The sequence below is a fragment of the Xiphophorus maculatus genome, chromosome 13, assembly GCF_002775205.1.
Source record: "Xiphophorus maculatus strain JP 163 A chromosome 13, X_maculatus-5.0-male, whole genome shotgun sequence".
Taxonomy (NCBI): Eukaryota; Metazoa; Chordata; class Actinopteri; order Cyprinodontiformes; family Poeciliidae; genus Xiphophorus; species Xiphophorus maculatus.
The window spans coordinates 13440732-13462983 of NC_036455.1; the positions used below are offsets into that span (position 1 = coordinate 13440732).

The 22252-nt window shown below is 37.7% G+C and overlaps 3 protein-coding genes across 3 annotated transcripts; all 3 read left to right on the plus strand.

Moving 5' to 3' along the window:
* Window positions 1-279: 279 nt before the first annotated feature.
* On the plus strand, window positions 280-3805 carry LOC111610507 (C-type lectin domain family 4 member E-like). Its single transcript, XM_023344836.1, has 7 exons — window positions 280-364; window positions 664-775; window positions 1415-1516; window positions 1631-1699; window positions 2562-2713; window positions 3335-3459; window positions 3539-3805. The coding sequence occupies exons 2-7, from the start codon at window positions 730-732 to the stop codon at window positions 3717-3719; spliced, it is 675 nt and encodes a 224-aa protein (XP_023200604.1). The 5' UTR covers window positions 280-364; window positions 664-729; the 3' UTR covers window positions 3720-3805.
* Window positions 3806-4782: 977 nt separating this feature from the next.
* Window positions 4783-7040, plus strand: LOC111610624 (CD209 antigen-like protein E; the record flags this gene model as incomplete). Its single annotated transcript, XM_023345318.1, has 6 exons — window positions 4783-4890; window positions 5190-5301; window positions 5941-6042; window positions 6166-6243; window positions 6647-6798; window positions 6906-7040. Coding segments are annotated over 6 exons (687 nt in total), but the record flags the coding sequence as incomplete, so codon positions are not given.
* Window positions 7041-11502: 4462 nt separating this feature from the next.
* On the plus strand, window positions 11503-15034 carry LOC111610587 (C-type lectin domain family 4 member E-like). Its single transcript, XM_023345280.1, has 7 exons — window positions 11503-11681; window positions 11778-11843; window positions 13486-13626; window positions 13932-14012; window positions 14202-14353; window positions 14461-14597; window positions 14690-15034. The coding sequence occupies exons 1-7, from the start codon at window positions 11624-11626 to the stop codon at window positions 14883-14885; spliced, it is 831 nt and encodes a 276-aa protein (XP_023201048.1). The 5' UTR covers window positions 11503-11623; the 3' UTR covers window positions 14886-15034.
* The last annotated feature ends 7218 nt before the right edge of the window (window positions 15035-22252 follow it).

Consider the following 22252-nt stretch of genomic DNA (forward strand, 5'->3'; position numbering starts at 1 on the left):
GAAGAAAATGTAACAAATAAAATATGAATGAAAAAAACACAAAAAATAAAAGGCTCAATTTTTATCAGTTTTATTTGTGACTTCAGTGAACCAGAGGAAATTATGTCATAAACTTCAAACATCCCATCATATGAATCACCTGAAAGCCTCTAGAGTCTCAGTTCCCATCTAACACAAGACCAGTGATGTTAATAAAAACAATAATAATTGTTTATGGAAAAGAATAATGAAGTAAACAGTTGAAGCCTCTTTATGATCGTTCAAGTTCAACAGGAAGTTTCTTCAACACAAAGCTGTGAGAAAGGAAGTTACCGAGCAGATTTTCAGTCTAAGGAGTCTGCAGTGGAGCCAGGACACGGTGGTGGTGAGTCCAGATCATTTTCTGTCCTCTGAATATTAACAGAACATCAGAGGAGACGCAAACATTTATAAACTTCAAAGGAAATGTTTGTTTTCCTTGCACTGGAAAATATCATTGCAGACATTTATGTTAAGATTAAACTAACTGTTGTTCAGGAGAAATATGAATCAAGATAATTCGTTGTTGATCTAATATTCTGGGTTTTTGGTCAATAATTTAACTCTTTAATTAGGACAGTTTATTGAGAAAAAAGTCAAATTGGCTGTAAGTGCTCATAGAAACCATAACTGTGTCTTTGTCAGAGAGTTTTCCTTATTGTGAAGCGTCTCCATGATGAGGCGTCAACAGAAGAAGGTAAGAAGGTAAATATGGAGGTAAACCAGCAGGAAGGAGATGGAGAAGCTGCAGCCAGAGGTGAGTGGTCTTCATCAGACAAACATCAACCAGACTGAACACAAACTGCATGTAGAGACAACATGCAACATCTGAACTGGAAGAAAACAGCTGTGTGTGAAACTAAACAGCCCAAAGTTCACATATCAGTAAATAAAGACTGAGATGTTCTTGTTTCTCTGACATGGAAGGAAACAAAAAGTAATAATAGGAATTAAAGTCATCAAGTGTCTAAAGTTAAAGTGCAGCTACAGAAAATGAGGAAGTGAAACAAAGTTAATCATACGTCATATTTCTTTTTGGTGGTAGTTTTTAATGTCAGCAGCATGAAAATCTGTGATCTAGAACGTCTGATTTTACAAGATGTAAAGAAACTTTATGATCACCTTGGAGAAACATTTGGTGAAGGTGAGAAGAGAAAAACCACTTGAACTGAAAGAAACAGTTTTTAGTAAAACTTAAAACATGTGAAGCAAAACATCATTATTCTTTTCATAGCATCATTGTCAGCTGTGATAATGTGATGTCACTTCCTCTTCTAAAAAGAAAACCATCTTAAAATAATTTCAGAACATATCTAAGCTTTTTACATTTAAAACACATTGTAAAAACATGTTCTGATTCGGGTTCTGATCCGGTTCTGCTCTAAATGCTCCTCAGGTGAAAACCCAAGCAGAACCTCCAAGCTGCCAGCAGAGAGAGTAGTTCTGCTGGTTCTGGTCGGTCTGCTGGCTGCTGCTCTCATCATCATCTTCAGACTCTGTGAGTTCACAATCTAATTTTCCTTTTCTGAAATGTTCAACTGATATGTTTGGCGGGAAACACCAAGTTCAGGTTTGTGTAAAAACCAAATAACTTTTGTTGTTTTTGATTCAGATGCTGCTTGTTTGATGACCAATAAAAACCAGAGAGAGGAGAAAGACGATGTGAGGAAACATGTCTCAGGTGAGGCTTCAGAGTTTGGAGGTTTCCAGGTTCAGATGGAAAATGTCAGAGTTGATGGATCAATTCACATTTGGAGAGTAAATTCAGGACTTAATCTTTGTCTCATTTCTGTCCTCTAATGAAGTTAAAGAGACATTGATGGACTGACAGAGACAGGAAGTTAGATTGTAGCTGCAGGACAGAAGACGCCTCCTGCTGTCTCCAGATCACACAAACATCTACAGAAATCTCAGAACAACTTAACAATAATCAGTTAAGATCAATCCAGTTTATATGTGCAGCACCTTTCAGCAACAAGGCAGTTCAAAGGACTTTACATCATTAAAACAAAGAAATACAAAGTCATAGAACAAACAGTCAACAGTTGAAACAATTGAAACATTTTGCCAAGTGCCATCGTTACAATTTAAATGTTGGTCAGTGTTTCATTTATTATGGTTAATTATAATGAGGCTCCATTTATACAGGGCTAATCAATAGATTACAGATATGTTATGCATTCCTCTATAAAAACTTAATAAATCATTAATAACTGTTTATTATGCATTAATTAAAGGTGAGAAAGACACTATAAGCTGAAAGAATTATGTTTTGTTATGCTTACAATGTAATCTGAAATCTTTATTATAACAACTCTAAATAAAATTTAAAGGTGAACAGACTTGGCTCACTATTTGGCAGGAAACTGGGGGATTTTTTTTCTCCTTCTCACCCTTAATGAGTGCATAATAAACAGTTATTAATGATTTATAAAATGTTTAGAGATGAATTAATACCATGTCTATGAACAAAGGGGAGCTTTGTTGTAAAGTAACAGAGATTTATTCCTCCTGATTCACTGAAGACTTTGTTCTGCTTGAAGGGGAAACCTGTCTGAAGTGTGCGGCAGGATGGGAGCAAAATGGAGGAAAATGTTATTATTTTTACACCGTGAGATCAGCCTGGACTGAGAGCCGACGTTTCTGTCAGAATCTGGGATCAGACCTGGTGAAGATCGACAGCAGAGAGGAGCAGGTATGAAACTGCTGCAGGTTCAGCTTCTCTCTGATTTCATCTCATCATCATGATTCTTTGTCTCTGCCAGGGCCGGCCCAAGGATTATGTGAGTCAAGCGGCTGCTTAGGGGCCCCACCCCACCAGGGGGCCCCCAAGAGCACCAAGCCAGCATGATCAAACATAAATATATTTAAAGTAACATTTAATAATACAAACTAAATGGAAAAACAATTTACATATTGATTTTATAATTGTTGTGGAAATAATGGTTAATCTCTTCCTGCTGTCAGTGTTGGGGAAATATAAGATATCAAACTTGTTATCTTGTTTACTGTAAATTTAATATTTGTCCTTTAAACAGTTAAATTAATATGGCCAGTCTGCATTTCATAATCCAAATTAAATGTTTTAGTTTGTTACTCCTGTCAGGTTAAAATCAATAGCCGTAACAACGCTGCTATGACATGATATAGTTACAAAACATGCTAATGATAGATGTTAAACCAATAGAGCAGCTTAGGAATGATAAAGTGTCTGGTGTCGCCATGTTGTTATGGGGGTGGAGGGGCCACAAATAAAAATCTGCCCATGGCCCCGAAAAGTCTTGGGCCGGCCCTGACCTCAACTTCTCCTGTCCAGATGTTCCTGGAGGTCAGACTGAGAGCGTTGATGGAGCATGATGAGGACCGGTTCTGGATCGGACTGACGGACTCAGAAGTAGAAGGCAGATTCTTGTGGGTGGATGGATCGCCGCTGGACCAAAGGTTTCATTGCTAAGGAAGTATTTAAGAAATGAAACAGTTGGACTTGTTTAACTTTGTTTTTCTGTTATTCATGACGTAGTTTGAGCTTTTGGGGTTGGCGCCAACCAGACAACTGGAGCAGGGCCAGCCTGAAAGCAGGCAACTGTGTGCGGATGGGCAAGAGAGGAGGTTCTGGTGATCCGACGTCCTGGTTCGATAGGTCCTGCAGCGATCCGCAGAAAAGTATCTGTGAAGCAGCAGGAACTCAGTCATGTGTCTGAAGTTCAGTTGAGTCTAAAAAACGACCAGAGCTCAAGTTGGTTTTATGAAGAAAATGTAACAAATAAAATATGAATGAAAAAACACAAAAGACAAAAGGCTCAATTTTTGTCAAAGTTTTATTTGCAACTTAATTTATCAGAGCATTTCTTAAAGCTCTGATAAATAGCTTTATTTATCCCTCGATTGGTAAAGTTCATAAGCTTCAGTTCATGATCCATCCATTTTCTTACACTCCCTGTTTGTGGCCACTAGGGGCGCTGGTGCCCATCTCCAGTGGTCAAAGGGCGAGAGGCGGGGCAATACAGAGACAGACAACCACACACACACACACACACACACACACACACACACACACACACACACACACACACACACACACACACACACACACACACACACACACACACACACACACACAGAAGAATTTAGACAGATCAATTGGTCATGGTTTTGGGAGGAAGCCGGAGAACCTGGAGAAAACCCATCATGCAAACCAGAAATACACCGGGCCGGGAATCAAACCCAGGACCTTCTTCAAACTGGCAACAGCACTACCAACTGAGCCACTGGGCAGCCCAGATAGTTTTAACTGTTTAAAAATCAAATGGAAAAATGTTCATTTTATCCCTAAAAAAAAAGCAAAATATTTGAGTAAAATTTAAATTAGACTTTTGATCTACCATAAATTCGCCCCATAAACATTTCAAAACGTAACGTCAGTGAGGAAGACATAGATAAAAAGTAGAAGGCAGGTTAAAGTTCTGTTTGCACTTTTTCCTTCAATAGTTATCTCAGACTGTAACTAAAGAAACTAAAGGCGGCGTCACACCACAGTTTGGTCCAATTTAAACAGAATTACTTCCACACATATTCCACTAACAGACTCAATCAGTGAACCAGAGGAAATGATGTCATAAACTTCAAACATCCCATCATATGAATCACCTGAAAACCTTTAGAGTCTCAGTTACCATCTAACACAAGACCTGTGATGTTAATAAAAACAATAATAATTGTTTATGGAAAAGAATAATGAAGTAAACAGTTGAAGCCTCTTTATGATCGTTCAAGTTCAACAGGAAGTTTCTTCAACACAAAGCTGTGAGAAAGGAAGTTACCGAGCAGATTTTCAGTCTAAGGAGTCTGCAGTGGAGCCAGGACACGGTGGTGGTGAGTCCAGATCATTTTCTGTCCTCTGAATATTAACAGAACATCAGAGGAGACGCAAACATTTATAAACTTCAAAGGAAATGTTTGTTTTCCTTGCACTGGAAAATATCATTGCAGACATTTATGTTAAGATTAAACTAACTGTTGTTCAGGAGAAATATGAATCAAGATAATTCGTTGTTGATCTAATATTCTGGGTTTTTGGTCAATAATTTAACTCTTTAATTAGGACAGTTTATTGAGAAAAAAGTCAAATTGGCTGTAAGTGCTCATAGAAACCATAACTGTGTCTTTGTCAGAGAGTTTTCCTTATTGTGAAGCGTCTCCATGATGAGACGTCAACAGAAGAAGGTCAGAAGGTAAATATGGAGGTAAACCAGCAGGAAGGAGATGGAGAAGCTGCAGCCAGAGGTGAGTGGTCTTCATCAGACAAACATCAACCAGACTGAACACAAACTGCATGTAGAGACAACATGCAACATCTGAACTGGAAGAAAACAGCTGTGTGTGAAACTAAACAGCCCAAAGTTCACATATCAGTAAATAAAGACTGAGATGTTCTTGTTTCTCTGACATGGAAGGAAACAAAAAGTAATAATAGGAATTAAAGTCATCAAGTGTCTAAAGTTAAAGTGCAGCTACAGAAAATGAGGAAGTGAAACAAAGTTAATCATACGTCATATTTCTTTTTGGTGGTAGTTTTTAATGTCAGCAGCATGAAAATCTGTGATCTAGAACGTCTGATTTTACAAGATGTAAAGAAACTTTATGATCACCTTGGAGAAACATTTGGTGAAGGTGAGAAGAGAAAAACCACTTGAACTGAAAGAAACAGTTTTTAGTAAGACTTAAAACAAGTGAAGCAAAACATCATTATTCTTTTCATAGCATCATTGTCAGCTGTGATAATGTGATGTCACTTCCTCTTCTAAAAAGAAAACCATCTTAAAATAATTTCAGAACATATCTAAGCTTTTTACATTTAAAACACATTGTAAAAACATGTTCTGATTTGGGTTCTGATCCGGTTCTGCTCTAAATGTTCCTCAGGTGAAAACCCAAGCAGAACCTCCAAGCTGCCAGCAGAGAGAGTAGTTCTGCTGGTTCTGGTCGGTCTGCTGGCTGCTGCTCTCATCATCATCTTCAGACTCTGTGAGTTCATCCTGATGGTTTATTCTTACTGGATTTCAGTTTATGAGACAAAACTTGTGAGGTTTAAATTCACATGATCATTTTTATGTAACTTCATTAACTATTATTTCCTTCTCCAATCAGCTTTCGATAAAATACAAATGAATCAAACCATCAAAACCCTGGAAGAGGAGAATGAAGCTCTGAGGAGAAATCAGTCAGGTGGGACAGTCAGAGTCTGAAGGCCTGAATGTCTGACAGCAGAGACGTTTGCAGTATTTCTGAGCTGGAGTCTTACACTGATGTTAGTGATAAGTTTTGGTATGGGCTCATTTCAGGGCCGGCCGTGTCATGAGTTAAGGAAGACCAGATAGGGAAAATGTTTTGATGGAAACAAACCTGTCTTGAAAGTTAGAGCTATATGTTGGGGAATGCCAATAATGTGTAATGATGGACTGTAAAGGAGACTAAATCTAAAGATCCATAGGATCGATAGGATATGATTCAAACAAAGATTCTCTGTTGTGATCTGTGGTGCAGTTGGAAATAAAACCCTTCAGTGTCCAGCTGAATCTGTGTCTGGTGAGACTCAGCTACTGACATCTTTGTTATTGTGTATCTAAAGATAAAATGTGCCTGAAATGGGCCAAAGACTGGGACCAATATGAAGAAAAATGTTATTACTTCAACTTCATCAAATCCTCCTGGAATGACAGCAGACGTTCCTGCGCTGATCTGGGATCAGACCTGGTGAAGATCGACAGCAGAGAGGAGCAGGTATGAAACTGCTGCAGGTTCAGATTCTCTCTGATTTCATCTCATCATCATGATTCTTCACGTCACAGAAAAGGTTCACGGTTATTTTATCAACGTTTCCTGTTTAGATGTTCCTGAACAAAAGACTGAGAGACCTGATGGTGGATGATGAGGACAAGTTCTGGATCGGACTGACGGACTCAGGGGAAGAAGGCAGGTGGTTCTGGGTGGACGGATCTCCTCTGGACGAAAGGTTTCATTGAAGTGGAAATATGTTGGTCTGCAGAATTTCACTTGCTGGGATAAACTTTGTCTTTCTGTTCTTCATTCTCTAGTTTACATTTCTGGATTGATGGCCAACCTGATGACAAGAGTGGAAACATCCCAGATGCAGACTGTGTGAGGATGGGGAGGAAAGGAGACGGCGGTCCGAAGTGTTGGTTTGATCGATTCTGTGATCACCTGCAGAAAAGCATCTGTGAGAAAAAACCGAACCAGAAAAATATGTGTGTTTTTTTCTGAGGTATATTTAGAAAAATAACCTGTTAATGAGAGCAGAGATTACATCTTTATGATTTTATTGACTTCAGCAGTCTTATTCATGTGTGATGTTAATTGCATTTTCTATGCATAATAATTTTATTCCAGATTTTCTTTCTTTTTGATCTCAATGTTGCTTTTCTTCTGTTATCAGTTTGGATCAGCTGTTACAGACTCTTTCGGTTGAATAAGATGAATTCCCAGGTTAAATGTTACAGCTTTGTTTTGCTGTTTTGTTTCATTTCACATTTACAACATTTTGTTTTATAAATGACTCAGAGTCCGAACTCTGAGAAAACACAAAAATAAGTTTCCAGTTACTTAATGCTAAAGAAATCAGTCCATTCAAACCTACCAGACAAAAATAACAGTCACACATAAACACTGGCTTTTCCTCAGGAGGGAAACTGTGATAACTGTTGTGAACTGTTATAAACTGTTATGAACTGTTATGAATTGTTATGAACAGTTATAAACTGTTATGAATTGTTATGAATTGTTATGAATTGTTATGAACTGTTATGAACTGTTATGAATTGTTATGAATTGTTATGAACTGTTATGAACTGTCATGAATTGTTATGAACTGTTATGAATTGTTATGAATTGTTATGAACTGTTATGAACTGTCATGAATTGTTATGAACTGTTATGAATTGTTATGAATTGTTATGAACTGTTATGAACTGTTATGAATTGTTATGAACTGTTATGAACTGTTATGAATTGTTATGAACTGTTATGAACTGTTATGAACTGTTATGAATTGTTATGAACTGTTATGAATTGTTATGAACTGTTATGAACTGTTATGAACTGTTATGAACTGTTATGAATTGTTATGAACTGTTATAAACTGTTATGAATTGTTATAAATTGTTATGAATTGTTATGAACTGTTATGAACTGTTATGAACTGTTATGAATTGTTATGAATTGTTATGAACTGTTATGAATTGTTATGAATTGTTATGAACTGTTATGAACTGTTATGAACTGTTATGAATTGTTATGAACTGTTATGAATTGTTATGAACTGTTATGAACTGTTATGAACTGTCATGAATTGTTATGAACTATTATAAACTGTTATGAATTGTTATGAATTGTTATGAATTGTTATGAACTGTTATAAACTGTTATGAACTGTTATGAATTGTTATGAATTGTTATGAATTGTTATGAACTGTTATGAATTGTTATGAACTGTTATAAACTGTTATGAACTGTTATGAATTGTTATGAACTGTTATGAATTGTTATGAACTGTTATGAATTGTTAGCATCACGTTTTTGCTTTGAGTTTTCTTTTGGGTTGTAACCTTATCATTACTTTTTATTGTAATCAGTTTTTGAACCTTATTATTTTGTCTCAAGTTTTATTTGAATATACAACAAATATTCATATATCTCATTTGTATTTATATGATTCTTTCCATTTAATGACAACTGCATGACTTTTTATTTATTTTTTATTGCTCTACCATTATCAGAACGTCTTCTTTGCTTTTTGTGATTATGATTTTGTGGTATGAAGAGGACATTTTTATTTCAAAGGTCTTAGGTATGCAGAGCAATTAAGAAGAACATTCTGTACTTAGATAATGATAGAAATGAGTGATACCATGCATGCAGTTATATTTTAGAAAGTGCAAGTTGAAAAACTTTTAGTCTTTGTTTAACAATCCTTCTCTCCCATTTCTCCTTATCTGCCTGTGCAGACACATAAAGTGTTTCTGTGCTGTAAGCTCAGAGCTCAAACCAAACTGTGTTTTCTCTGCATGTTGCAAGGGGAAATAAATCAGGTTGAATTGGACTGCTTCCTGTCGTTTCATACATTTCATAAGAAATACAATAACAGTTACCCGTAAATATTAGTTGTTCCTCTGTTGGCAGCAGCAGCTGCTGTCAAGAGTTTGAGATCTGGAATAAATTTTTAGCATCATTTTAGCTTTGTTGAATTGTCTTAGACACTTTGGAGTGTTTTTCAGCATGAATAGTTAAAACTCATGCCACAGCATCTCAGCGGAGTTTAACTCTGGATCAGGCTCCAAGATCTTCGTTTTGTTTTTATTTTATTTTCTATATTCAGACCTGGACTTCCTGTGTAACATAAGTGTGTCAGAGTTAATGATCACAAACTAATGGTTGCATCTTTTCCCTCAGGATTTTCTGCTGCAGAGCAGAATTCATCATCCTGTCACTTGGATCAGGTCATCCAGGACCGTCATGCTTTCAGCAAAAAGTTCTACTTCTGTCCCGTCAATCCACAAAACGGATCCCCTAAAGCAGCGTTTCCCAATTCCAGTCCTCAGGCCTCCCTGCTCTGCATGTTTTAGATGTGCCTCTATTCCAGAGCAGCTGATTCAAATGATTGCATGACCATCAAGTGCTGCAGAAACCTGTTGATCACCCATATATTCAATCCAGGTGTGTAGCAGAAGGGAAACACCTAAAACATGCAGGGCAGGGAGGCCTGAGGACCGGAATTGGGAAACACTGCCCTAAAGTCTTTGAATTCATTGAGATTTCTTTTGTTAATGTCAGACAGACTTGTGTGTTTTTGCAGTTGACAGCGTTCTGGACTTGGTCTTCTCCCATGAAGGCCATTTGTGCTCAGGCTCTCGTAACCTACATATCAAACATTTGGTGTAGCAACCACAAAGTCTCAATAAATAAGTTATTATCATCTAAAACACAGTTTTGTCAACCAGGATCCTGAAAAATTATTGAATGCTTTAATTTTCAGCAGGTTAGTTTATGTAAATTTCCTTATAAATCAATCAGGCTGCTGCAGCTCATCCAACATGCTGCTGCCAAAGTCCTGACCAACATCAGGCAGGTAGAAATTCAACTCAATTCACTTTATTTATTTAGCACCAATTCACAACAGATGCCAATAATTCAGTCACACACTGTACAGTCCAATTAATCACAGCTACTGATCAGAGCATTAAGCTCAGTTAATTATTCAAATTAGCTTTAAAAGTTTCTGTAGAAGGAAACCAGGCAGATTGGATCCAGTCATCAGTTTGCAGCATTTTCTCCTCCTGGACAAGAATGTAGCAACAATCTCTGAGTTGCATTGTCGCCTTCACAGCAGTCCTGCATACAGAGCATGCACACAGGGACAGTGGAGAGGAAAAACTCCAGCAGAACCAGAACCAGAACCTGGCCCAGTATGAGCCGATTTCTGCCACGACCCACCGAGGGTTTGAGAAAACAGAACAGAAAACAAACACATGATGAACTGTTCATGGGAGTAAAACGTTAATAGTTTTTGCTACATTTCCTCAGTTTCTGTCCATTATCTGCTTCTATTTACTGACATTTCTGAACATTTTCCTGCAGTTCAGCCTCGTCTTTCAGCTGATAAACTTCTTCAGCATTTTAAACTCGACTCTCCTCTTGTGGGTTGGAGTTTAGACTTCTTAATCTACAGATCTTGGTGTGTGAGAGAAATTCACCGTCTGTTTTTCCACTAGCTGATCTCATCTCATGGTCAACCACAGGCTGTTGACTCGCTATCCTACTATACGTGTAATTCAGCGAAGACATGCAGGTAAAGAGACAAGCAGAAACTCTGAGCTCCTTTAAATCGAGGCTGAAAACAACCTGGTTACCTTTAGATTAAAAACATTGATTAATGCTAGTCTGGATTACAGCTTTTTGGTTTCTTTATTTTGCCACTGCAATATAATTTTTTTGTTTATTTTATCATTTGAACAACTTTGTTGCTGAAATGTGCTGAACTAATAAACCTGGACTCATCGTGTTCCCTCAGAACTAAGGAACATATTTCATGACTGAAGTCAAGAAGAAACATCAGATAATGAGGTTTAAGTCTTTCTGTTGCACAACCGTAATGAGTTCGAAAGTTTTATTAAGGAATATTAACTTGGTGAAGGGGAAACAAACCTTTGTCAGCTGGAACAAATGCTTTGTAATTGTGAAATCATAAAACTAAAATCATTACTTGAGTATTTTAAACGAGGTAAAGGACGTGCGGAGGAAGTAGAGATATGTCTTAAAAATGGTGGAATGGAAACTAGGTTTGGTGTTTACTAGCAGACTTCATCTGTGGTAACAGAGTTGCTTCCTGTTGTTTCATCATCGCCACTGATATCATTTACCACTAAAGGTAACGCACAGCTCTGATGCTGAGCCTGCCTTTAACACTGGATCAAACTTTCATCTCCGCTGATTCAGCGTCTCCGCTCCGACCCGACTGCAGCTTGGCCGTCACTCCGCTCTGAATCCTCCAGACTTCTGAACTTCACCTCTCCGTCAGGCTCAGAGATCCAACATGGCCGCTGCCGAGGTAACGTACGCTGATGTGAAGCTCCCTAAATCCAGGGCCAAAGGTGAGTTCACCTCTCTCTGCTTGCAGATTTAATGTTTAAGAAGTTACATTTTGTCAGACGTCGACCCAAACTGACTGATTTCTGCCTCACATGCAGCTGATATTCGTCTGTCGCCAGAGGTCACTTACTCTGAAGTCAGGCACCTGAGAAAACACACAGAAGGTAAGTAGAAAAATAACGAGTGTGTAAAAGATCTGTTAATCTGCAGAGGAAAAACTGAAGAAAATGTCATTATTTCATTTAATCTGTGTTCTGCTAAAAATGCTGAAAATTTTAAGGAAGAAGCCAAAGTATTTCTATTAAAAATGCAAATTTGGAGTAAAAATATCCAATTGGAACATTTTGACTGCATTTTTTTTACTGAATATAAATATCTGTGAGTCGCAGGCGTTGGATGAAATCAGCTTCTGGTCTTTGAAATGAGGAAAAGATCGACGTGTTAAACTCAAAGTTAATGTCATCCTGTGAGGCTGCTGTCATGTTCCTGCTGTTTCCTCTCAGATTTTAAGATTCTTATGGTGGAAACCAACAGCAAGTCATAATTTCTGCTCTTTCCATCAGTGACTCTTCTGTCTAAAGTTTATTTTCTTCTCTTCTGTTGACAGAATGGTTATAAATATCTCCTGTCTCAGCATTGATGAGCTTATTTACTATTGAACCTTTTTTTTTCCAGAAAGGTTTAAATGCTGCAAAAAAACAAAAAAATTCAAACATTTTAAATGTTTTCCAGAGGAAGATTCAGACAAGAGAGAAATTATTAATACAGAAAACTCTTCACACTTTATTACTGATCTTTGTTTTTGAACATTTGCTGTAGTTTATAACTCTCTGCTTTCTTTATAACTGACTGCTGCCGTTTGAGCCAGAATTAAAAATACTGGGGCTGCTCATGTAGAATAACCATGTTCAATAATATTAAGTGATTAAATAAGTGAAGGTACATTAAGCTGATGAATGCAGTGTCATAGAAGTGAGGAAGTAGGTGGTGAGACTGACGCAGAGGATCCAGTTTGAAAAGATTAAAAGATGATTTTAATGTAGATTCCAGAAAAACAAAAGTCTGATAATCCAGGCAGCTTGAGAGCAGAAGGCTAAGACTTTATACTGGTAGCAACTGGTCAGAAGACACAGCTGGCAGCAGACTGGCATGACAGCTTGACAAGACAGATTCAACCAGGACCCGACAGAGACACAGAGACACAGGTGACATTAAATACACAGAGGATAATCAGGGAACGAGACACACCTGGGAACAATCAGGGGGAAGACAGGACAACATGGAGACTCAAGAGACACAGAAACCTAAAATAAACACACAGAAAAACTCTAATCATGACATGCAGGGCAGAGAACAGCAGATAAACAGACAGCAGGACACTGACAGGTGGATTCACTTCACAACTGAACCTGTTAATTATGTGCAAAATGTCAGAGTTTGCACATCCATGTAATTCATAAAAATATGGAATATTGGTTACTACCAGGTTAACAGCATCTCTGTCTGTAATTTAAAAGGGTGAACATGGAATGGATCATAAATCTATAGGAATTATGATCTATAGGATCATAAATCTATAGGAATTATGATCTATAAGATCATAAATCTATAGGAATTGTTTATTCCAACGATTCTGTCAGCAACATAAACTGAAAAGATTTAGTTAAGAAACGTGTGGAGTAAGCATTGCTTTGAAGCTCTATTTCTTAACTGTATATTATTATTATTATTATTATTATTATTATTATTATTATTATTATTATTATTATTATTATACATAATGAACCCGTCTTGGTGTCTCCTCAGACTCTCAACCATTTGATTCAAGTGAAATGAGGAAACCTCAGCCCAGACGTCAGATAAGACCTCGACTCACCGCAGAGCGAGCGGCTCTGCTGGTTCTCAGCGTCCTGCTGGCGGCGGCCATCATCGCCCTCTCTGTCACCCGTGAGTCTCAGTGCTGAACACAAACTGATCCAGTAAAATGATTAAACCATGGATGGTTTCCTGGGTTTCATGCGGGTCGCTTCGGGTCGTAAAATATTCATAATTTGACTCTCATCAAAAAATGAGATGGTCCTTTCGTACCTGGTCTCTGAGACTTTGAGGGAAAATCTTTGGAAGTGTCTTCAAGGTTCAGTCATAAAGATTTATTCAGCGCTGACAGATCATATTTATTTGTGACTTTTTTGGATTAAGCAGGACTTTGTGAAGGGAGACTCACGTGAAACACTTTTTATTTTTCTAAACAGAAATCAACAACAGAAACATCCACAGTGAGCTTGAAATGTGCAAAGCGTCTCCACCTCCAACATGTCCTTCTGCAGTAAAAAGTAAGTCCATGATCTGATCTTTGTCTCATTTCTGTCCTCTAATGAAGTTAAAGAGACATTGATGGACTGACAGAGACAGGAAGTTAGATTGTAGCTGCAGGACAGAAGACGCCTCCTGCTGTCTCCAGATCACACAAACATCTACAGAGATTTATTCCTCCTGGTTCACTGAACTCTTTGTCTTTAAAGATGAAACATATCTGAAGTGTGAAGCAGGATGGGAGCCACATGGAGGAAGCTGTTATTATTTCTCCACCAATAAATCCTCCTGGAATGACAGCAGACGTTTCTGCCAACATCATGGATCAGACCTGGTGAAGATCGACAGCAGAGAGGAGCAGGTATGAAACTCTGCTGCAGCTTCAGCTTCTCTCTGATTTCATCTCATCATCATGATTCTTCATCATAACTCAGAAAAATCTCATTTTCATCAACTTTTCCTGTTCAGATGTTCCTGTGGAGGAAACTGAGACGCTTCATTAATCCCATGAAGATAAATGAAACAAGGAATTTCTGGATCGGACTGACGGACTCGGTGGAAGAAGGCAAATGGTTCTGGGTTGATGGATCACCTCTGAATAAAAGGTTTGATTCCCCTGAAAATATCCTGGTGTTTTTCAACTTGTGATGGTTTTATTTTATTTTATTTAAGATGCTTTTATTGTTTTAAATCACAGTCTGAGTTTTTGGAGTGAAGACCAACCTGGAAACAAACATGGAGGAAATAAAACTGCTAAAGATCGAGACTGTGTGAGGATGGAAAGGAAAACAAAAGAAGAAGAACTGATTTACTGGTTTGATGCATCCTGTGATGATCCTCTCAGGAGCATTTGTGAGAAAGCAGCAAATGTGTCTCAATGTTTTTGTCACTAAAGATCAATTCAGTTAAAACATCTGAATTCAGGATCAACAATGTTAATGTGACATTTAGAGATTTATTTCAGACATGATGAAGAAAAGAAAAATAAATTCAGAAACTTTAAACAAATGTAATTGAATGATTTTTCTTCTCATTGGCTGTAAGGCAAAACTCATAAAATAAAATAAAACATGAAACAAACATTTTTCCTGTCATATTGCCTGCTGTTCCCACTAAATCCAGTTGATCACATATTATACACATTGAGCCTGATCTTTAAACCCTTCATGGCAAAACAAACCTGATCTGCAACCAGGACACACCGTCTGCAAAACGGCCGTTTTCCAGTTAGCACATCTGCTTTCACGACTGAAACTCAGAAATATCATTACTGGGATTGTAAATGTATTAACTCAGCAGCTGCAACTGGGTTCATTAAACCTGGATCAGATTGCTAATAACTGATTTTGTGTCGATATTTGGAACAACTGAAAGATATACTGTAGGTGCTAACATAGATAAAATAAAATAATATAATGCTTGTGAAAATATTTCGGAACATTAAAAAAAATATCAAAGCTATCTTTAAACGAATGAACTGCTTTTAACATTTTGAGGTTATGGAAGTTTAATCTGAAATAAAGTCAAACAGAAGCATGTGGGAGGAGGCAGCAGATGAAGAACATCTGTTAGGATCAGCAGGAAGCAGGAAGATATTCTGAGGTTCAACGACTTCATGCTTCTTTAAAGATCAACATGATAAAAACCTTTATTTTAAAATCTATCTACGTAAACTGAGCACAAGGAAGTGGAGTTTACTTATGGAAAATAAAGCTCAAGCTGATGTTTCTGAGCGGTACTGTAACCATCTCTGCTTGGACGCCGCCATGTTGGAAAACTGATATTTGTGTTCAGTGGAACCAGGGTCGGCCCAAACCTCGTTGCTTTGTGTTATTATGGCTGTTTATTTTAGCCGGACAGGAGAGGCAAAAAAGAAATGATTTTGAATATATATTGATAAATTAGCTCCCTCTGGTGAAAATATATTAAAAATCTGAAATTTCAGTCCAAAACCTCAAAATAACTCAAGTTAAAAGTTATCAATATTATGAAAAAGATTTGGTCTAAATCAGAATTTTTATAATAAAATTAAGATTTTTAGGATAATCTTTTTTATAAGACTGATAACTGAGATCTGTTTGATCTTCTGTGCTGTCATTGAGAATATTAATAAATGGGTCAGTGATTCTGTGGTGGGTGATGAGCCCAACCTGAACCTGGGCCTCAGATAGCTTTGGACCGGCCTTGTGCTCTGTGGCAGTAAGTGTGTATAAAGATCTCTGACCTCAAACACCAAATATTTAGTCACAAACACATGAAATATGTCAAATTAAAAGAGAAACATCACCATGGGTGTCATGTTGCAGGTCGGTTGATGCAGAACCCGAATGCAGAGAGGAAGAAGCAGCTTGTTGGTAAAGAATGATTTAATGAAAAACGTACAGAATAACAGGAGACACAGGGAGCCAGAGAGGAAACAAAAACAGGAGTCCAGGAGGAAAATGGCAGCAGGGAAGTGATGGGAGAAACCAGCAAGGAACTGAGAATGAGGTGCTGAAGTAGTGGGAGGTTTACTACTGAACAAAAATATCTAACACTAAAGAATTATTAAACCTGAGAAGCATAATTAAAGTAGAGTAAATAAGAAAGGACCAGACACAAGAAATAAACCTAATAAACTAGAATCACTAAGAAACAACTGATCCAAAATGGCCGATCTAATCAAGGAAAAGGAACGAAGCAGCACAGAAATGAACAAAACCCAAAACCAACTCAAACGAGCCGACATCCTGACACGGGTCCTCATCGTTTAGACCAATAAAAATGAAATGGTTATTAATGAGATGGGAGGTTATAATCACAGAGTCTTAATAAACAGGCCTTAAAAAATAATAAGTGAAAATGGAGGCATGTGGGAGGAAGCTGCAGATGAAGATGGACAGGAAGCTTCGTTAGATATGAAGAGCGAAGATGTTCTGATAAATATCATTCTGCTCCACCTGCAGAGGACAGAGGACACGTTTCTGGTGAGTTTTTAAATATTTCTGACCCACAAATGCTCAGAGAATGTCTGGGGTGTTTATTTTACCAAACTGTGTCATTTATGTAAAATGAGCTTGGATTTAATCTGGAAACATCACGTTTGGACCCAGGAAACATTTAGAACTCTTAAAACTAAAGTTCTGAAAGTTCTGAAAGTTTTAAGCCAATTTATCATTTTAAAGTTACCTAAAACAATTCATTAATGATTTCTTCCAGAAAGAGATAATGTAGAGCATCTATAAAATATTATACCTGATCATCTGGATCATCAGGCCTCAGCACTGAAAGCGCTCTGACGGCCGACTGCAATCACAAGATTTCTTATTCTTCCACATTTTTTAGAGGCTTTAACATATTCAAAAACTCACCAAAATTCAGAGAAATTTGTTCCCCACATGAAATGTTTGGATTTGAATTGAAACGATAGTGGATGTGGCTAAGTTCCTCTACGGCGCCCCCTATACTGAGACAAGCTAAAGCTGGTAGAGATCTGAATGTTGGTCCAAAAGGCAGATCAACCCAAGTCTAGACACCAAGTCTCTTGGAGGTCTGTCCTAAAATGTACCAGGAGGCGGCCATTTTGGGCCAAAGGGTACATTTTGGCCATTTTTGGCATTTATACAACTCCTAGGGGTTTTGAGTCACGGGTTTTATCTTTGATCAGTTCACAGTTAATAAAAGTTCCTCTCTACACTGGGTGAAACATGAGGGTGTGCAGAATGGAGCCGGCTCTGGATCACACAGGCATCATCTGATTCATCAATCATTTGTAATAAATCCACTAACTTTCTGAAATTAACTGCAGCCAGAGGTGAAATAATAACACTGATGATAACATAATGTAAAAATACTAAATTGTGTTTCTCAGAGTGGAACTGAAGCGCCTAAATGATGAATCGTCGACAGAACCCAAGCAGAACCTGCAAGCTGCCAGCAGGGGGAGCAGTCCTGCTGGTTCTGGTCGGTCTGCTGGCTGCTGCTCTCATCGTCATCTTCAGACTCTGTGAGTTCATCCTGATGGGACATTAGATTCACCTTGATTACTTGAAGGTCAAAACAGAAACTAGATGGTTTGTATGAACATCTTTACAAAATTCTGCCTCCATCTGTTTTCTCGTTTTGTCATTAGCTTGTCGTGTTGGAGTCCAATCAACGTCTCCAACTCATGAAAGAGGAGAATGAAGCTCTGAGGGAAAACATCTCAGGTGAGACTGTCAGGGTTTGGAGATTTCCAACATGTACAAGTTTCCCTGAGAGCCGACAAGCCCGATTCAAATGAAGCTGGGACATTGTGTAATCCATAAATACACGCAGGATAAGATGATTAATAACCACTTCGGTGGAAACTAATGGGATTCTGATAAATGATCAAATAAACAGATGCTAGTTTTTGAATTTTGCGCTGGTAACCATCCTCTACTGTTGAACTATTTGCTGACACAGTTGTTCACACAGAGGTGACCTTCGCTCCACCTTGCTGAGCCGTTCAGGGATCCTCTCTTTGGATTCTCACCTGTTTCCAGTGAACCTGTTCACCTGTAAAATGTTCCAAACGACTGGTTTCCTCAACTTTACCAATGTTTTTGGAACGTGTTGCAGGCATCAAATTACAAATAAGTACATATTTGCAAAAGCACAATAATTTGAACATTAGATATATTATCTTTGTAATGTGTTGAATTCTGATTTTATTTGTTTTACGTAATGTCGACTCCATTGAAACTGGGATTGTAACTTTAGATTATTTTGTAATTTTATCAGTATTCTCCAGGTTAATTCTAACACAGGATGTTTATTTACTGTGACTTTGATGAGGAGAAATATTTGGACTCGATCTCTGAAACAATATGAATTATAAATGTCCACTGCTTTTTCCTTCAGCCTGTCAACGACTTCCTGCGTTTCCTCCTGCGTTTCCTGCGTTTCCTCCTCCAACTGCAGTAAATATGAGTAAGACACATAATCACACAAACATCAATAACTTCCTTCCTCCTGACTCATTAAGGTCTTTGCTTTTGTTACGTTTAAAGAACCCCCATGTTTGCAGTGTGAACCAGGCTGAACCAAAACAACTGTTATTATTTCTCCACCTCTAAATCCTCCTGGACTGACAGCAGACGTTCCTGCGCTGATCTGGGATCAGACCTGGTGAAGATCCACAGCAGAGAGGAGCAGGTATGAAACTCTGCTGCAGGTTCAGCTTCTCTCTGATTTCATCCCAGCACAGAAACACATCACCGAGTCAATTTCTTCTGTTCAGGCATTTCTGGCGAGAAGAGTGGGAGACATGATGGAGGACTTTTGGGACAAGTTCTGGATCGGACTGACGGACTCAGAGGAAGATGGCAGATGGTTCTGGGTGGACGGATCACCTCTGGACAAAAGGTTTGATTGGTTTGGAAACATCTTAGTTTTTCACACAGCTGAAGTCGTGTTTATTATCCCAGGTATTTCTGATTTTAATCTTTTAATTAAAATTTTTGTAGTTACACACCTGATGACTGGAAAGGTTCTGAGCAAAAACATCCAGAGGGAGAAGATTGAGCAACAATGGGGACTAAAGGAGGATCCCAAGGCCTCAAATGTTGGTTTGATGTTTTCTGTTCTAATTCTCAAAAAAGTTTCTGTGAGAAAACTCCAGACACTGGATAGACATTTTGTTTGTGTGTGTGTGTGTGTGTGTGTGTGTGTGTGTGTGTGTGTGTGTGTGTGTGTGTGTGTGTGTGTGTGTGTGTGTGTGTGTGTGTGTGTGTGTGTGTGTGTGTGTGTGTGTGTGTGTGTGTGTGTGTGTGTGTGTGTGTGTGTGTGTGTGTGTGTGTGTGTGTGAGGCCCGGGCGCCTGTAGGATGTCATTGTAGTGTGAACAAAACCATCGCTGCACCCGACTCACACTCACTGATCTCCAACAGGCATCATCTGCATTAAACCACCATGTTGTAAAATTTTGTCTGAGCTCCAAAACCAAAGAGAATGAAGAGAATTTATTTTGTGAATTTATTATTTTTTATGTTTTCACACAAAGATCTAGAAGATGTAAAGATGCAGAGTTTGTGTAAATAATGTCAGGTTCATTTACAGTTTAGTTCTAGATGAATCCATAAATACATCCAGTGTGTTTCTTCTTTCTAACGTCTGTCTCCGGTTTTTATCTTATTTTAACTCATGCAGCATTAAAACAACTTAATTAAAGTAAATGTAATTTTATTTATATAGCACATTTTCAGGAAAGTGTTTTACAGGAATTAAAAGGAAATACAACCAAAATAACAAACCAAAGCAAAATAAGAAAAAGAATCTAATGTTGATCTAAAGTTTGTAAACTAGATCATCCTGTTCAGGGTTGGTAGATTAATATAAGTTATTTCCTTTCAGCTTATGACCTGCTTGGTAAATAAAGAGACGACACATTAATAGTGAGCTTAGGTTTCTGTTCATATAAATATAAAACTGTTCGCTGCACAAAACGTGTTTCTCTGTAAATATTTAGCTTGGACAGATTTTGTAGAGGTTTGATATTTTCTCAGTTGTTTTGTAAAAGAGACGATTCTGAAAATGGAGACAACAGGAGAGGAAAGATCATTTCAGCATCAGCCTCTTTTATTGACCTTTATGTTTTATGTGATTGTTTAAAATGCTGTGAGGCAACATTTAAACACATTTATAATGAGACGACACATTAATGGTGAGTTTAGATTAAAAACATATGCACTGTACAAAATGCGTTTTTCTGTAAATATTATAGCTTAAATAAAAATCTGCTATTTACTTTTGTGTTTTTATGTGACGTTTTCAGCTCATAAAATATACTGTTTTTATTTCGTTTTGAGCTTATAACCCTGCTTGGTAAATTGTGTATCATTTATTTGTGATTCTGTTCTTCCTTTTCATTTTCTTAATATTTTTTCTTTAGTTTGCTCATGTTTTTAATATCAGATTAACTTGCCTCCTGTTTCAGCATCACATCAGGTTTCTGTTTGTCATCATGATGTCTTCTTCCATCCATTCATTCATGACTACAGAGTGACAGGGGGCTGGAGACTACCGCCATCTAGTGGAGAGAGACGGGAACCTCAGCCTTTGTTTCTTTATGCGCCTGCATCTGTGTAACTCTGCAGCAGCTGCACCAGGAAACGATTTCTAAAATGTCTTTGTAAAACTTAAATGGAAAGTCCGCTCAGTGATCTAGTGGACTGGACATCATGTGACTTGCAGGAATATCGATGGCCGGAAATGACTCAATCAAGTAAAGAATCTGAGAAGGAGACGCAAAGTTTTGAGATTAATTGTCAACACTACGATAGCAAGATAACAAGGTCCAAATGAATCACATTTCACAGGTCAGTAAAAAGCTTTAATTAAAAATATATATAAAGAAAGTGGAGCGCAGGTCAGTTATTCTAGCTTAACTTGTAAAACCTTAGCATGCGCTCTTGCTGCAGTTCGGAGTGTTTCGGTTCAATTTACACAAAATTAAGGAATTGCAGGTGTTTAAGTAGCTAATCCACCACCGCTGATGTTCAGGCATCAGTAATGATCCCAAAATGGAAATTCAAAAACATAAACCTGCAGGACAGAATGTTCCGTTTGGTGTTTTTATGTCCATTTTTGTGTGGGAAGTTTTTTTTTTTGTGATTTTTGTATGTTAATTCCTGATGCACTTGAACATAATCTGTGCTCTGCGCTCCCTGGTTTATTGGTTGCCATGGCAACGAGTTTACGTGTGACTTTAAACTGACACACTGAGAGAAAAATAATACAATCACCCGTTTTTCTACATTCTTCAAATTGTAGAAAAACGAACAAATTGCATCATTTGTTCGTAGAACGTGGAAATATTCAGATCAATCATCAAACAGGCTAATTCCATAAATTAGAATATGACTGAAAAGTTCCTTTGTCAGCAGTTCCTGCACCAAGTGAAAGACATTTTATAGATTAATTAGATTACTTATGTTTTAACATGTTTATATTTCATAGTATGTTTAATACCTGCTAAAAGATTATTTTCAAAAGGTGCTATTAATCTGAAAAGCCTGATCAGGACGTATATCCTAATTATTGATTAAGACTGTCTGGCGTTCACATGTAAGTTTGGCTTCATTCTTAGCAGTAGAAAATAAAAGTCCTTCCAGTAACTGGATGCATCATGACCTTATGCCCCCATCCTGCGCTCCTCTTCATCCCCACCAACGTGCAACACAAAGTTACACCTTGACACAGAGAACCGTAAACACACTGATGTTAGACGGTGATCTAAAGGAACCAATGAAGCCGAGTTG